The sequence below is a fragment of the Rhipicephalus microplus genome, chromosome X (assembly GCF_043290135.1).
Source record: "Rhipicephalus microplus isolate Deutch F79 chromosome X, USDA_Rmic, whole genome shotgun sequence".
Taxonomy (NCBI): domain Eukaryota; kingdom Metazoa; phylum Arthropoda; class Arachnida; order Ixodida; family Ixodidae; genus Rhipicephalus; species Rhipicephalus microplus.
In genome coordinates, this window is record NC_134710.1 from 457620513 (window position 1) to 457634490 (window position 13978).

The 13978-nt window shown below is 45.1% G+C and overlaps 1 protein-coding gene across 1 annotated transcript in view; it reads left to right on the forward strand.

Moving 5' to 3' along the window:
• Positions 1 to 5372, forward strand: part of LOC119160847 (uncharacterized) — a 35220-nt gene extending 29848 nt beyond the window's left edge. Inside the window, exon 3 of the mRNA XM_037413102.2 lies at positions 5058 to 5372. Coding sequence (XP_037268999.1) covers positions 5058 to 5313 — 256 coding nt within the window. The 3' untranslated portion in view covers positions 5314 to 5372. The remainder of the gene's footprint in view (positions 1 to 5057) is intronic.
• The last annotated feature ends 8606 nt before the right edge of the window (positions 5373 to 13978 follow it).

Genomic DNA, 13978 nt, shown 5'->3' on the forward strand with positions numbered 1-13978 from the left:
TAAGAAGCAAACACACTGAAGAAAGCAGAGGCTTGTTCAGAGGTGAGCTTGTAAGATAGCATTGGCTTGAAAAGGTCGGAACAGGAACGTGACGAGAGTGACGTTGATGAAAAATTGGGTGGCAAATCGGTGGTTAAGGCGGAAACTGTGTGGTCGACCAGTGGTGTCAGATGCCAAAGTGACATGCCGCGAGGAGTAACTTGTGCTGAGAAGCCAAAATTGAGGACGGGAAATGAAGATCGGTTGTCCTTAACGGTAATCATCGTGTTGGGGAGTGCAACATTACGTGTCATGGCCACGTCAGAAATTGGGGCAGCAACATAATCACCATCGGGTACTGGAGGATATGGCGAGAGTTGGACTTGGACTGCGGCTTGAGGCGGACGTCTGAGGAAAGCGACAGAGCGTAGACGAGGTGGGCTGGTAGAGACGGTCTCTGAGAAGGTTGGTAGTTCGAGCCGAAGAAGACCTTTGGAACAGTCAATGAGCGCAGCGTGTGAAGTCAGAAAGTCGAGTCCAAGGATGAGGTCATGAGGGCAATTTTCCAGTACAGTGAACAGAACTGAAGTTTGATGCTCAGAAGTCGTTAATCGCGCAGTGCACATTCCAAGCACAGCAGGAGTACTTCCATCCGCTGCACGAACGGTAGGTGCAATCGCAGGCGTCACAACTTTTTGGAGGTGGCGGTGGAGGTCTGAGCTCATCACAGATATTTGTGCACCGGTATCAATAAGAGCAGTTACAGGTAAACCATCACGAGAATTGTAAGAAGGTTGCACCACTGGTCGGGAGTAATCAGAGGATTTGCAGTCCGAGTCGTGTATGCAGCGTCACCTCCGGGGGCTGCACCGGCTAGTTTTCCGAGCGACGGTTGTAGGGAGACCGAGAACGGCGGAGTTGGGGTGAGCGGGACTGACGACGCACGGGCGATGGCGAGCAGCTGGTCCGACGTTCTGGTTTATGCTCTGCACCTGTCTCAGCACGGTAGGACGGGGCATAAGGTGCACGTTCAGAGCGAGGCCCCCAATCATAGAAGCTTGGTCGAGGTGATGTGGTCCAACGGCGGCAGCAATGGCGAGCGATGTGTCCTATTCGATGGCACGTGAAACATATGGGCCGATCATCATGAGTGCGCCATTCAGCTGGGTTTCTTCGTGGCGCGAAAGTGTGGTTCGAAGTGGCAGCCGCAACGACTAGAACCGAGCTGGAAGTAGCAGGGGCATTTTGATGAGGGGACGAAATGCCCATATTCGCGATCTCTTGGTGAACCACGGCCTGTATCATTGAAACAGCATCGAGGTTGCGTCCAGGCGCGCTGACGCTAGACATAGCGGATGCCATAGCCTCGAGTTCCCGACGGACTATTCTGGTGACGTTTTCCGGCGCTGGTGGTTGATGTAGTGTGGGTATATCTTCGCAAGAGGACGTAGCCGCCGTGTTGGGAAGGCAGTCAAATCGGTGAACTATGCGCCTACTTTTTCCCTGTTCGAAGCGACGACATGCTTCGATGACCGACTCCACCGTCGAGCAGTCCTTGCACAGGAGAAAATTGAAGGTGTCATCGGCAATTCCTTTCAGGATGTGTCCGACTTTGTCCTCGTCAAGCATGCCCTTGTCGACCTTGCGGCACAAAGCCAACACGTCCTGCGTGTACGTGATGTACGGCTCTGTGGATGTCTGGGCACGAATCGCAAGCTCTTTCTTTGCGGCCACTTGACGTCCGATGGGTTTCCCAAATAGATAGCGCAATTTCTGCTTACAGACGTCCCAGCTAGTCAACTCTTATTGATGTGTCTCGTACCACAGTTTTGCCGTTCCATGCAAGTAGAAGATGATGTTCACCAACATAAGCGTCGGATCCCAATGGTTGCTGCTGCTGACGCGCTCATATAGAACCAGCCAGTCATCGAGGTCTATGCCACTTGTGCCGTTGAATGGGCCTGGGTCACGAGTTTGCACCACAACGATCGGCTGCGGGGCTGACGGATCTTGTTGGCATTGAGTAGCCTGGTCAGTCATCGTGGTAGCTGCAATGCGCCATCCGCTGCGAAGATCCAGCTCGTTGGGCTGTATAGCGAGTGGTACCCCGCACCTTCCACCAATGATGTTACGGGGAATAAAGTATACACTGGCGAGCAAATGCGTACTGGCGAATATACTGGCGAGCAAATGCGTACAACGCTGCTGCAGTCCGAGAACGTTCACCTTCAGCACTTCGTCGTCGTCATCCTCGGGCATCTACTTAGCCCGTGACAATATGTTTGATTTTGGCGTACAGTGATTCTAGCAGCACTTGAACGAACATGATCTGTGGGTAGTAGAATCGCAACCACCGAGTTTCAAAAAATAAGCTTGGCTTTTTAATAAAAAAAGTATACGAATCTCTCTGGGGCAAACTGTATAGTTTTAAAAAGCTTGGATAGTAAGTATTTTGAATCCATTTACCAATAATGGTAGACGCGCTTCCATGTATTGCACATTGTTAGGAACAAACTTGGGCAGTCCAAGGCACAGTCGTAAAGCTTACCTTTCTGATAGTATTAGCAGTCTCCTTTTATAGGTCGCACTGCCCAAAATTAACACACCGCCAAATTCGATGACAGGACGCATGTATATTTTATAGATCATTACCAATGTATTTCTCTGCAGCCCCGTTTTTCTGATGCTCATCTTGCGTAACCACTCCATGGCTTGTGTTGCCTTGGACCCAATGTGATCAATGTGACTTTTTCAATTTAACGAGCTGTAATATATGACACCTAAGTATTCAGGTGAATCCACCTGGGTAATCTGCTTTGTGCCATTCATCAGGGATATGTTGATTGCAGATAACTGTTTATCGCAAAGAAAGCAATGTCATTTGCATACATATATAAATGAATATCGCTATGTGTTGGAATCGAACTGAGGAATATTTTAAACAACATCGGTGAGAGCAGTGCCCCCTGTGGTACGCCGCATCGCTTACGAAAAAAACCCATCTCGTCCGACGTTATGTTCTCTTATTTCTGTCACACTACCCGCGTTGTAACGTACGCATACACAACTGAGACAATCGTTACCGCGTCAAAAATATTTTTCGAGAAAGACTAGCAGTGTACTGTATTTTTATATAAAGGTCACACAAGTGGTAAGCGCCTAAATAGAATGTAAACAAACGTTTCAGCCAAAAAAACTCAATGAAGTCAACGCAACGACGACCATAAAATCTGGCCTGCATGGTGCGCCCTCTCCGAGCACCAAGTGGAATAATAAAAAGGACATGACCTCCGAAATGGCAAGCGCATGGCAAGCGTTCGATATGTCGAAGGCTTTAAGGAAAAAAATTATCTCTGACAGTTGTCGAGAGATGGCACAAGCTTCAAAATGCCGTTGGCATTGTATGCACGGTTTGGGTCATTATTCTTGCAGAAATCTAGTGAGCTCTAGTAATTATCTCGTTCAATATTGTGCAACTGTTGATAAACATCTGATTGTATAAAGATGAGATTTAGTATATTTGTGTGTGTGCATGTTGTGCTGCGGCCATTGAACGTAAAAAGGTTTACCAACGACTACTTGTCGCTTGTGCCTCTATGGTCAGTCAAATTTAGTGGTTATATGAGCTCGTGCGTTTTCGAGTTGGGGTGTGAGTAAATCAGAGCGTGCGCTGCTGTGGCGAACTGTTAATAGTATTAGCTGTACCCTATTCGTACGAATGAATTGTTCATTGCGAGTGTATGTGTTTTATGTGTCTGAATGAGCATATGTATATATAGGCCTAACATTAGCATACATCAGGTGCCCGGTGTGAGTGAGTAATCCATGAAAGGTATAACTCGCGAACAATCTGCGAAGAACCCGTGCGGATGTGTCAACAGACGTTGCAGTAGGCAGCTCTTTTGTTTTTTTTGTTCAGTCTTTCGAGATGGCGCAAGCTACCACCTTCTGCACGGCTGTTGTGCTCTCACTTCTCTAGCAATTTGTATAACGTTGAACTCTATCTATCTATCGAAATTATGCACTCCTGCGCCTCAATTGTTTTGCTGTGATCGAGTCTACGGTTTGGAGGCACATATCATGACTTGTTGCGTCATTAACGCATGTACACCGTCGCTTAACTGCGTCAATCTTCGAAAAATAAATACAGGTAGCCTAGCATGCAGCCTTCGTATGAGAACTCCGCAGTACCCGTCTATTTCACTGTGAACGCCATCTCGCTGGCTGAACAAAACAAACGGGATCCGTCATTCTGTTTCGCGCTGTTTTCATCACAGCAGGTTTGTCGGCTTGATTGAGTCATTTAGTTCGATATCAAGCTCCTCGAGACCGTTTTTTGTGATTGTCAGTGCCATGTGCATCTTATCAGCTGAGAATTGATGCACTCGTTAGGCCTATTCACTTCGCTAAACCGCATAGCTGGGGTTAGCCATCTTGATTTTGATATGGAGATATGGTTAGTTATTGGCAAAAGAGAGGAAATTTTCTCTATGTAAAGATGAACGTTGGGGCATCACCGTTTTTCCCTAAATGAAGAGAGGGTCACTTCATTATTTAAGAGTGTACTTGTGTTTTGACATCACTGTCTGTTAGTTCTCTATAATATTCAGCCGTACGAAATCTATTCTGGGTTCTATATAACGATCCTTGTGCCTTCAACAACAGTCGAGAAAGACAAGGAAACGTTTCCACATGCCTACCTTGTATTGTCGAGATATGCGGGCTGACATCAGTCATTTTAATAAGGCTGCCGTCAATTGACAGACATATGTGGCCCCATCTGCTCCGACCGTTACGACACCTGCAACATGCTGCTATCAACGGCCATTCCGCATATCTGGGTGACTGGTACGCCGCACGTCGCCTAGTTTTCAGGAGTGCTTATGCACCAGAATTTCACATACGCCTCTTCCTTTTCTTGCTTAAATTCACTCCCAGCACCGGAAAATATAAGACGTGATGGTAAAGGATGGCAGATAGGAAACTTTCGAGTGTTGAATGTTGAACATTGTTGAACGTTGTGCTCAAGGTTCATGTCATAATGAAGCGCATTTGAATGTCTCACCCGTATTTTGCAGATCTCCAGCCGGTGAACTTCAACTCGCTGGCTTTAAGCTATTGAAATTTGATGGACTGGATGTTACACTTGAAGCAGTAAAGCATGGAGACTTCCTGATTAACGCCATTATAAACGCCGCAACGACAATGTTCAAGAGTGTTCTGAAGGCTAAAACTGAAGAAATGATTGCCCAGCACATTCGATCTTCCCTTAAAGACATCAACAATCTCATGTCTGAACTTGCTTTGAATGAAAAGAAAGCTCTTATAGCGTGATTACTGTTGCCTGTGGTGATATTCGGACGCAATAAATGATCAGATTATTCGAAAGTTTATTATTGTGGTTTTCATTTTACGCTAGGGAAATCTGCAAAGGGAGATAAGACAAACATTGTAGGCAAGTGGATAGACAAAGACCCTGATTTTATAGGAAAGTTCTCTGCACATTTATTCGAGAGATCAAAGCGACGTCTCCAGAGATCTTTTATCTTAAGCAGCTATGCAGATGGATGCTTCCAGAATGCTGTATAAAAGAAACACAGCTTACCGTAGCCATCTTCAGCGAAACCTCAGCTTAAAACATACGGACGCACTTTATAACTATCTGAAGGAAATCCGTGTTGTCGACAATTTTAGGTAGTAAGTCACACAGTTTTTCGTCTTCTGTCTAATTGCCCAATTAAAGCACCGCCGCGTTGGAGCAGTAATTACGGAGCTCTATACGGCTGACCATAAGGTTACGGGTTCGATCCCAATCGGGGTAGTCAAACTGCAATGGATGACGATGATATATGAATTGTAACGTCCAAAAACCACCATATGAATATGAGAGACGCCGTAGTTGAGGGCTCCGAAAATTTCGACCACGTGGGGTATTTAACGTGCACCCAAATCTGAGCACACGGGCCTACAACATTTCCGCCTCCATTGGATATGCAGCCGCCGCAGCAGGGATTTGATCCCATGACCTGTGGGTCAGCAGCTGAGTACCTTTGCTACTTGACCATGGCGGCAGGGCGATATTGCGATGGAGGTGAAATGGCAGAGGCCTGTGCAACTTGGACTCATATGTACGTTATGGAACCCCATGTGGTGGAAATTTCGGCAGATGGTGTGCGCCATATTCACGTTTGGTTACCAAAGGTGTTACGACGATGGAGAGTGACTCTAGCTATTCTTCTTACATCAGCACTTGCAACAACAGACGCAGAAATCTGTTCCACTTGTCTCTTAATGAAATATATACTTGACATCAAACAAACGTATGTTTAGGCTTTGTAAACTTTATATAACAATTGTACATAGCGCGATGAAAATATTGCCTGCCCATTCCATAAACACTCGAGTTTAAGGGCATCATCGTATTAAAAAAGAGTTGACAGCTCACAACTAGCTTTCATATTGGCCTTGCGGAGCTTGCATCGCGGTTTTCCACCAGGGCTGCACAATCAATAAAAAAATCAAGCATGTGTACCGGTAGTGGTGGGATGAAGATTGGACATGAAACGGTAGGCGTGCCCAGTCTCTCACTGCAAGGTGTACGAGAGCGTGACATACCCCCCAATACTTCGCGGCAAGAGAGATTTTCTATCCACCTACTCGCTAGAGTCACGCTATCGGCTCTGTACATGCTATCGTGATTATTTTATTACGCTTTTCATTGTGGTCAATGTTTTATATGCGAAGTATTTTTTGCGTACTCTATGCACTTTTGGTGTCTGTCTACGCATCATTCCATCAATTTATCTAACCACCTGCGCCTTGGTACTCTCGTGGTGACATTCTAACTTTGGCTTGTCTAAAATTAGTGTGCCTGGGTAAGATGGTTTGACGAAAGTGACTCGCTGGTCATGACATGAATAATGACACAATCCCGTCATTTACATTGCCTAACACCTTCCGCGTGACCGTGGCTTATACCTGTTGGTAGGTATGTGCCAGTGGTATGCGTGTATGTGTGTAGTTCATTAACTGCGCCTAAATTGTCCAATGCATTAAAAGTATTTTACACCCTTGCTCTATGACATTTACGACTCATTCGCTTGGTGTGGATACCGGGACATGAAAGTTTAACCCTCAATGAATACGCAGACACGCTCACAGTGGCCTCACATATTATCACATATTTTCAGTATTGGAGACGCTAGCAGTTATCACCGTGGCACCCTTGAAAAATTTGTCATAGCAGATCATTTTGAAAAATCTCGCTCGGCAAGATCTGATTTTTTTCGTGTTAATTGCCCCTGGAAAAATCGGTGGCGCTCCTCTAGAACGGCGGAGATACTAATTACGAGACTACGATGCTGAGTCCCCGCTCCCTGAATTTTTATATACACAGGTCTCGTCTGGCACAGTCTCCCCAATGCCTCCACTGCGGCGAGAGAGAATTTCTTCATCATTTCCTCTTAACATGCACGTTATATGCAAATCAAGGGAAGAAACCGTTAGAAAAACCTCTCCATAGGTTGTCTCTAAGTTTTCCCCTTCCGGTGGTCCTTTCTTATGGGGTCACTGAAAGGAGATTAAGCCACAGGAACGTTTGCGAGACCGTATGCGATTTTCTAAAGGCAACAAAACGAATAGAATGTTAAGCTGGGGCAAAACTTCACTTTATTTCAAACCATGTTAGCTTGCTCGGTTTTTATTACATCGATTTATTTTATTTTTAATCTATTGTTTACCAATTGGTTCTATGTTTAAACATCCCTATCTAAATAACCTGGCTTGTAAAACAATTAGATTTCACAAATGAGGCACTGTTCGTTAAAGGTCAATCCCTCGATCCCCCGTGGTGGGGTGCGCCAAGACTCTGAGGGAGAACCAAACAACCAAATTAATATATACCCAGGAACAGCTCGTACAGGGATGAGTAATTTGAACGTGTGAGCAGTAGAAAAAGCTGACATCTGCTGCGTTGACCCGACCAATGTAAAAAAAAAAATTTCAGGGTCCCTTTTTCCACTGAACCCTATAATTTTGGGTGGCAACCAAGTATTATACCACAGAGCCACCCCAGTCCTCGACACTGCTTTTCAAAAAGACAGTAATGTTCGTGAAGCGTCCAATGTGAATGCAGTGACAGCTATTAAATTATATAAACATTACATATGTACACCCACGATATAGATGTCACGTCGGGTTAAGATCAATTGTAGTCAGGCGCAATGCACTGACGATAGTGGACCGTTTATATCAACGAAGCAATTGTGCCAACAAACAATGGTAATTTGAACACGAGAGCCTTAAACATCTCCACAAAATGAGTGACGTCAAGTCGGCGAATCAGTAGGTCCTAAGTTCCACAGTGTCTACGTTAAAGTCTCTGATTTGTATAAACAACGAATGTACGGACGGATGCACGGAAGGACAGTTTGGTGGATGAATAAATGGATAGTAGGACGCACAGAGGGCGGAAAGACGTACGGTGCGGGTAATCATTCATCGTGCTGCTGTACATACACATAAAGTTGTTTGTTTACACTTATGTTTTCGTCTTTTCGCTGCTGACGGCAATACGGACGCCAACCAGGTCAGCCCTAAAACACTCCGTTTATGAAACCTGGCATCGGCAGCGTTGAACCATTCAACGAACGCATAGAATAAATATTATGGTTCCAGCGGAAATTGAACCACAACATTTTGCGTGGGTATCAACTATTCTACCACAGAGCCACGTCAGGTCTCAGAACTCTTCTTCAAGTAGACTGTAATGTTTGTGAAACATCAAATGTAGTTGTAGTGTTGTCTATTAAATCTTATAAATAATACATACGTACTCCTATCATAAAGCCGCCGCACTGGGGGTTACCGACAATTGTTGTGAAGCGCCATCCAATGAAGCTGACTTATCTATCAGTGTCCAGGGCCACCATATTCCTTGGCACATGTGGTTCATCTGAGCTAACCACTTCTGGTGTTGCTCATATCTATATTGCTGTTGGCATCGTTACGCAACTGTAAACAACTGGTCATATGAAATGTATTCGGCTGTTTAACTTATGTCTGTGAGGGCATTTGTACATATCTCCAGCGCCACTTCGTAAAGATTTGTTCAATAAAAATATTACGACACTGTCACTTCCATACGCATGTGTCGCATAACATTGATTCCTAAGGTACGATAAATCTTCTGAATTTTCTTTCATTTCTTACAAATTGTGTGTAACTAAACCCATCGTTGTGTTCACTGCGACCTAAGCTATTAGATTGATTGCATATTTCGTGGCCGTTCTATTTTTATGCATTACAAAACAGTGGCTTTCCAAACAAGATAAAACACTGGCGTTCGCGTATGTGTGAGCACCAATGATAAGACATAGTGCAGCGCATGGCACAAAAATTAAAGGTGTAGAGCACCGGAAGGTAGCCAAGCGCTATTGCCTAGATGTATGCTATAAACGTAACACATATTATCGGTAACCTGTTTGCCACCAAGCTAGACGTTTTATTACATGATTTCATTCAGGCTTATCCGTTGAGATTTAAGTAAAACTTTTCATTGAAAAGGAAACGAACATATAAATTCACACCCAAACTTTCTGCACCTTACGCCAGAGTGACATCAGTTTTTTAACTATGTAAATCTGTCTGTCTACTTTTTGCTACCAATACTCTGTCTCTTATTTTTATCGTGGGGGTTTTAGCTTGCCAATGTTGTCCCTGAACCCAAGAATTCATGAAGGCGAGCATCAAACGTACTACCCCTGTGTTTCCGTCTTCACAATTAAGCAGACAATGCGCTATCCTTTCCTTAGCTTCACCAAAGCATGCCGATGTTATTTCTTTACTGAATCTTATTTTAGAACTACGTGCTATGAAGCATCAAGGCTTTGCTTAAAGAATAATACAGTTTCCATTGAATTATCATTGGAGGCATTTCTTCTCTTTCATCTTTACCCTTTCTGTAGTTACTAAGAATCGTTTTTTAACAGGTAAGCTGTTTAGGTCGTAATGTGTGCGCTGTGCAGCCTAGGAAATAAGTATTCATATTATAAGCGAGTATGTACTACAGAAGTTGGGAAAATTATGCTACTCACATCTGGGGATGGAGAACTAAAAACAATGAACGTGGTAGTCACTTCAAAAAATGACAGCCAAGTGAGGCCAGTGAGCCGAAGACCTCGAGCACGTACAGCTAGAGAATATTGAGAGCGGGAAAGGGGACGACGTCTGCGAGAAGACCTTGAAGCGGTGGAAGACCTACGCCATCGACGAGAGAGAGTAGGAGAGGTTAATGAAAGAAGAATAAATAAAAAGGGCACCAATTTCTTCTTCCCGTAAAAAGGGCACGACTCAGCGCCATTAGAGACGGGGAAGGGGTAGTAAATAATAATTAGAACAAAATATCAGAGAAAGAAAGATTGAAAGGTGCGGCAACAGAGTCCCGTAGGTGCCGTCGGTAACACGAAGCCAAGGCGTTCGTCTATAAAGCGATGATCCGCAGATACAGAGAATTGGAGGAAGGCTCGAATGGTTCGTATCTGCGAGTGTGCGGGAAAAAGGACGTTTTTTGCCTCTCTTGCAAATAGACCGAGCAGGCGATAACGGTTCACCATCACGCATCGTTCTGCTGCCAGGGATTCGGCAGGAGTAAACAATATGCTACAGCGTATTGTCGTCGCCACGCATGCGATGAGGAGTGACTTGCTCAATACATGCGTGCCGCAGGCTGAGCGAGGCAGGTACGTAGGTGAACCAGCTACTGCCACTTGCAAGTCCAGGCCCATCTCTGAAAGAAGAGGCGGTGGCTTGCCGCTTGCCACTCGCTTTTCAAGTTGTGCCATTATAGGAGCAGCCACAGCCGTTGCCAGAATTATTGCGACCTGGCTACCTCCTTAGATCACGGTAGCGCACTGCCTGAGAGGCGATGTCAGCCTCGTTGTTGCCACCTATCCCAACGCAATGACAATATGTAAGAGGCACGAACAATTGGTTTCAATGTCACGTTCTGTCTGTGAACGTCTGTGAATGTCTGTGATTGAACTCGAACCTCTCAGCGCTGAGAGTCTGCAAATAAAGAACCCAGCGTCATTTATTTAAAGACTTACAACGACCTGGAAATCACCTTGAAATAACCTGCTAAAGTCTAGAAAATACCTAGAATCAGGCAAATCTGACGTTTAGTAACGTTGTTTGGAGGCTTGCGTGACTTATGAAAGGAAAAGAAGACAACCACCCGTTTGTAGCACCAATCTACAAGGAAATCTTTATAGATATTTCAGAAATGCAAGCCGCTTGTTTGCGAAAAACACGTCCGAAAAAAACAAAATGTAGGCACCACTGTAGTGGCTAACCATGTAGCCACCACAGCAGTGCCTACACGTCTATAGCGTCCGCATTCAATGTGGGATGTGCCTGGTTCTATTCCTATGGTTAGGTTGGGAACCCACCGGGTTTTCCTAATTGGTAGAGGAGTACACCCACCTGGCGCTCGCTTGCTCACGGTACTCAACTCGAAAGGTGGCGCCATAACCTCAGCAAAGGCCCCAGGGCGCATCTTAACCCACCACAACCTTGGTGAAATAGTTGAGCATCCGCCGCTGCAGTGCGAGGCAGAATATTGCTGTCGCCAGGTACCTACTGGTTAAATAGGTACAAACGCACTTCTGGCCTGGTGATTGGCCGAACGAAGTTGATCGTCGCTTGGGAGGGCACCCACTTTGAGGAAAATTGATGGCACGTTTGCAGACCACAGCCGTTTGGCATGCTGCAAGGCACACTTGACTTACTGCATCCTGCATAAGAAGAGTGCTGAAAAGGATGTCCACATTGTTCACACAGTCAACTCTATTTTGAGCTCCAGTTTTTCAGAACACACTGCAGCAAAGCATGGGCACAAGTGTGAGGATGTTGCAATTAGGCAGTTCACGGGGAAGATGGGCCTGGCTGTACACTGTGTGGCACAAGTGTGAGCCGTGACTCTCCCTGGCTGTCGGTGACTCCAGATGGCCTTTTCAATAGTTCTCAGGCATTGCCCATAGGGAATTCACAAGTGAAAATGATGAAGAAAGGCAAGTGTGATGTGAAAGGTGCTGCAAGTAATCACATCTTTGCTGTAGGTGGCCGTAGCGGTTCATATGCTGAAGTGCAATTTCAGATGTTTGGCACAGGACGGAAGCTTTTTTTTTACTTTACGTCTGGAGCGCGAAAACTGATATAGTCGTCCAAGTGCCATTTTGTGAACGTTTTCGACGCGAAGCATCGTATAGTCAAGTTCAATCTGGTGTGGGGGTGGCCACCCCAACTGCTCATGGCCATCCCCTCCTGCTCCCCTTTCCTGTGCTTGCCTTCTGTCACCTCCCAACGCCGACGCAGGCAGCATCTGCTAGCCTACACTCATTCCCCTCTCCCCTCTCTTTTCTCCAGGCATCCCTCCATGCTGCGTTTACAGCCCCATTGCGCATGCGCGTCCCTTCTCTCTCTCCTTCTTTTCATGCGCTTCTTCATCTCTCGCCTGAAAACGGTGGCGCCAGCAGCGTCTGCTAGCGAGCTTCTCGACTGAACAATTGACTGCTCGACACAACTGTTTACTAGCCACCCCCATTGTATATATAAGCACCTAATCTTAACTTCAAAGGTAGTGCCAATACAGATTTCGCCTTTTTGTTGTTGTACAATAAAAGTTGCCAGCGTGTGCTTTCACAAAACGTGGACTGTGGCTCTTCATGTCCAGTCGAATTCTTTTGTCTCTCGTTGCCCATTAGCAGTGGTTGGCATGTTCCAGTTGAACACACCGGTGCAGCAGTGCATGCTTTGCACGTCCTCAGGTTTCTCTCTTGCGCAACGACGCGATGAGCACCAGCGTCAAGGCAACGGCCAGTGTAAACATCAGGGCTTGCTAGTTCGCATCTACTCATGGTTCGTTTTAGGCGAAGACGGTGTTATTTTTGCCACAGCCTGAATGTCAAGGCTCAATATGTTTTGCTTTATAGTACACCTTCCAGAACCACATGGTTGGTATGCAAATAAATCACGACAAAATTCTGCAAATATGTCAAAGTTTGCTTTATCTATTGCACATTTGATATTAGATGGTAGGTAGAAGTTTGCTGAAATATTGACCATGACGTCGATGTCAGCGTACTACACCGGAGTACCGTCACTTCATTCCACAGTTTTCGCTGTTTAATGCAAACCGTTGAATCTAATTGGTTGAAATAATAAATAATTGTTTTATGATTGCCACAATAATGTATGCGAAATAATGTATAGCCACAAACTATATGCCAAGGTGTTAGTGTCAACTGTGTTAACAAGGCATATGAGTACAGCGTTTGTGTTAATAGTCCATCTTTTTGTTTACACATGCTCGCTTAAGAACAACGTCATCAGCTCCTGACCAAATAGCAGCCTCAATAGTCCAATTCGTGCTGCGTGGGGTTTTCATTTAGTACAGAGAACCGTATTTTCATTTTACGGCCCAAATTTATGAATTTCTTCAAAACATAAGGCAGCACGCTTAGGAACCATGTTCATAAAAGCTGTATTGTTCAAGTACTGGCTTAAAATATTTGATCTGGCACTATTCTTTTTTATTTGATTCACTCTTACTACTTAACATCCTTATCGTGATGCACTTGGGGGTGAAATATTGCCAATAAGGGTAGAACTGCATTTTCTGGCCAATGTGCCTTTAGAGGCTTCTGCAAAATTCTATGAAAGCTTTTGCAATGCCCAGCGTAATCACTCGCTTGATTTTGCAGGGAACTCTCGTAATTGTAGCCCTGGTATGGCTTACTAGTTCAGATGCTCTCATCGTGTGTGTAAGTGTGTGTGTGTGAGTGTGTGTGAGTGTGTGTGTGTGAGTGTGTGTGTGTGTGTGTGTGTGTGTGTGTGCACGCCAGGCACGACGTCTTTGATATGTATCTGCTGTTCTGCCAGCCGGCCATACTGTTATTTTCTTTTCGTTATTTAGATGAGCGAATCATCAATTTTTGCTTGT